Genomic DNA, 3209 nt, shown 5'->3' on the forward strand with positions numbered 1-3209 from the left:
CCCGGGGCCGCGGCTGCACCCCGCAGCAGCCGGCTCCCGTGCAGCTCCTCATGCCTGCGGGGAGGAGGAGGGCTCAGCATGGGGACCCAGGGGGGCTCGGGGTGCAAGGGTGGGTCACCTCAGCACGGGGTCCTACCTGGGGATGTGGCAACGTGGCGGGGTGGTGGCAGGGATGCGCTCCAGGTCAGTGAGTTGCATGAAAGGACGGTGGAAGAAATGGAGCTGGAGGATGCAGGCCAGGAGGAAAAAGCCTGGGATCAGGATGCTGGAGAAGAGCTCGGTGACGCTGTACTGCTCCAGGCCCAGGTCACCCAACCTGGGCAGGGAGGGGAAGGTCAGTGTGGGGCCACATCCGTCCCGCCCTGCATGAGCATTGAGCCACCATGCCAGCCTTGAACCCCAATTCATCCTCCCCTGCCTCAGTTTCCCCACATGCAATGCATCCCTTGGCCACCCCACCATGGGGCTGGCGGTGGCAGGGACCTTGTGGCAGGTCAGGGCCACTCACTGCTCATCGGTGAGACCAGTCAGGTTCTTCCAGTAGGCGGGGAAGTCCTCGAACTGGAAGGGGTAGATGGCGATGAGGACCATCATGGTGTAAGCCACCACCAGCCACCAGAAGCCCTTCAGCACCTTGCGCCACAGGCTGTAGTACAGCTGCAGGGACAGGGACATCAGAGCAGAGGGATAGAGATGGGGAGGGGTCCCCAGCCCCCTCCCTACCTTCCTCAGCCCCCCCTACCTGGAAGAGGGTGAGGCAGAGGAGGAAGAGGAACATGTAGACGATCTTGTAGAGGACCAGGCGCCCAGCGAAGCTGACCATGATGAACATGCCGGCGCAGACGCAGATCCAGTATTTGGCATAGAAATCCCTCACCAGCTCCATCAGGGCCTTCAGGATGTCCCGCTGCCGGCTGGGCTCTGCGGGGCAGGGAGGGGGCACGTGTGGGTCCCCACCTTCCTTGCTTGTCCCGCCAAGGGATGCTCAGCACCGGGGGGATGATGCCAGGAGCCCTCACCTAAATCCGAGACAGTCACCTCCAGCAGTGAGGTGGCCCGGCTCAACCTACTTAGCAGCTTCTCCTTAACAGACTGACGCAGCAGCAGGAAGAAGGTGAGGGTGAGGAGGAGCTGTGGGGACAGGAGGTTAGTGAGGACAACTGTATGAAGTTCAGCAAGGCCAGGTGCTGGGTTCTGCACTTTGGTCACAAACACCCCAGACAATGCTCCAGGCTTGGGGCAAAGCAGCTGTTGTTTTCCCAGCAGGAAAGGACCTGGGGGTGTCGGTCAACAGCGGCTGAACATGAGCCAGCATGAGTCCAGGTGGCCAAGAAGGCCACCAGCATCCTGGCTGATCCAGGTGGTTGGCAGGATCAGGACAGGGATCATCCCCCTGTGTTGGGCACTGGTGAGGGGAAACCTCAAATCTTGGGGTCAGTTCTGGGCTCCTCACCACAAGAAGGACATGGAGGGGCTGGAGCGTGTCCAGAGAAGGGCAACAGAACTGGGGAAGGGGCTGGAGCACAAGTCTGAGGAGGAGCAGCTGAGGGAACTGAGGGTGTCCAGCCTGGAGACAAGGAGCTGAGGGGAGACCTGCTGGCTCTGCAGCTGCCTGAGAGGAGGCTGGAGCAGGGAGGGGTGGTGCTGAGGGACATGGGTCAGTGGTGGCCCTGGCAGTGCTGGGTTAATGGTTGGACTGGATGATCTTAAAGGTCTTTTCCAACCAAAACTATTCTGTGATTTTTATGACAACTGAGTGCCAGCGGGGGCAGGGACCGGGACAGTGGCCTTACCTGGGCCCCCAGGTCCACACAGGGATGGGAAGGATGGATCAGCCCCAGCTGACGGAGGCTCAGGAAGCCGAAGTGGGTGGGCAGCTCGGGGGTCACGTCCATGGCCCAGACGTACTGCAGGCAGCCGCAGGTGATGCTGTAGAGGAGGAGGAAGGGCGAGCAGACCATGGCAAAGTGCTGCTGGCTCCGCACCGTCCAGATGAAGCAAGCCCAGAGCAGCAACACGAAGGCCAACCAGCTGTGGTAGATGATGCTCCACACCTAAGGACAGGCAGGATGTGGCTCAGACCAGGAAGTGCCCCCCCTGTGCCCATGTGTGTCCCCTCCCCCCTCCAACACCACAAGCCCTTACCATCATGGCGATGAGGGCGCAGACGTGGCTCTGCCTCATGATGACTCTGCTCAGGACGTACAGGGGCAGTCGCTCTGCTGGGCGCTTCCCTCGCCTCAGGGAGGCGGCCCGGGAAGAGGCCCCCCGGCTTGGGGAGTGGGGGCTGGAGCGGTCGGGTCGGCCCGGCTGGGGAGAGGGGCCCACGAAGTGGACGGTGCAGTTCTCGGTGTTGCCACCCGGCTTCCCAGTGCTGAGGGACAGCATGGGCTGGGGGGGCAGAGAGGGCTCAGAGCCCACCCAACCTCCCAGAACACCCCGCACCCATTCCCCACCACAGATGGGGCACACCCCCCCCCTCCCCTGGGCCAGCTCTCCAGCTCCACCAGTTCCCTCTCTGGGCACCTCGCCCGTGACCGTGCCAGTGCCTTGGATCGCTGCGAGGGGCAGGAGGCAGCTCAGGGCACCCCCCAGCCGTGAGCACCCCGATGCCCCCCAACTCCCCTCCACTGGGCACCCCAGTGCCAGGGCTGGGGCAGTCAGAGCAGCAGGACACGCTGGGCATGGGGTCCAGCTCAGCCCCACAGCCCCTCACCCTGGCATCCAGGCGCTGCAGCTTCACCAGGGTGATCACGGTGTAGTACAACAGGAGCAGGACGCCTGGGTTGGCGTACACAGACCACAAGTGCTGGGTGTTGACCTCCATGGCATTGGGCCGGGAGCAGTTCTGGTACAAGACGATGTCCTTGAAGCCAAACAACCTGCGGGGACGGGGACAATGGCGTTACACCCCACCAGCAGGACCCCACCACGAGCCAGGGTCCCATCTCAGTGCTGGCATCAGCCCTGGTGCCAGGCTGGCAGCTCAACCAGGGTGGCACAGAGAACCATGGCATGGCATCCTCCCCGGGAACTCACCGTGCCCAGAGCGTGGGGGGCGGGAAGAACCTCTGGACCAAGGATGTCTGGTAGGCATAGATGCAGAGGAGGTGGCTGGCGGCGTAGAGGCCAATGAGGACACAGGAGGTGTTGAAGGCCCAGCGGCTGGTGGGGAGGTGGCAGGGCCACCACATGCACAGCCCCAGGAA

The 3209-nt window shown here is 63.1% G+C and overlaps 1 protein-coding gene across 1 annotated transcript in view; it reads right to left on the bottom strand.

The window, feature by feature from the left end:
• Nucleotides 1-3209, bottom strand: part of PIEZO1 (piezo-type mechanosensitive ion channel component 1) — a 23597-nt gene that overhangs the window by 14358 nt on the left and 6030 nt on the right. The window contains exons 8-13 of the mRNA XM_010008446.1: nt 3040-3183; nt 2717-2882; nt 2146-2391; nt 1794-2054; nt 1014-1131; nt 743-921 (exon numbers count right to left, since the gene is read on the bottom strand). Coding sequence (XP_010006748.1) covers nt 743-921; nt 1014-1131; nt 1794-2054; nt 2146-2391; nt 2717-2882; nt 3040-3183 — 1114 coding nt within the window. The remainder of the gene's footprint in view (nt 1-742; nt 922-1013; nt 1132-1793; nt 2055-2145; nt 2392-2716; nt 2883-3039; nt 3184-3209) is intronic.

Source organism: Chaetura pelagica, unplaced genomic scaffold, assembly GCF_000747805.2.
Source record: "Chaetura pelagica isolate M959 unplaced genomic scaffold, ChaPel_1.0 scaffold232, whole genome shotgun sequence".
NCBI lineage: Eukaryota > Metazoa > Chordata > Aves > Apodiformes > Apodidae > Chaetura > Chaetura pelagica.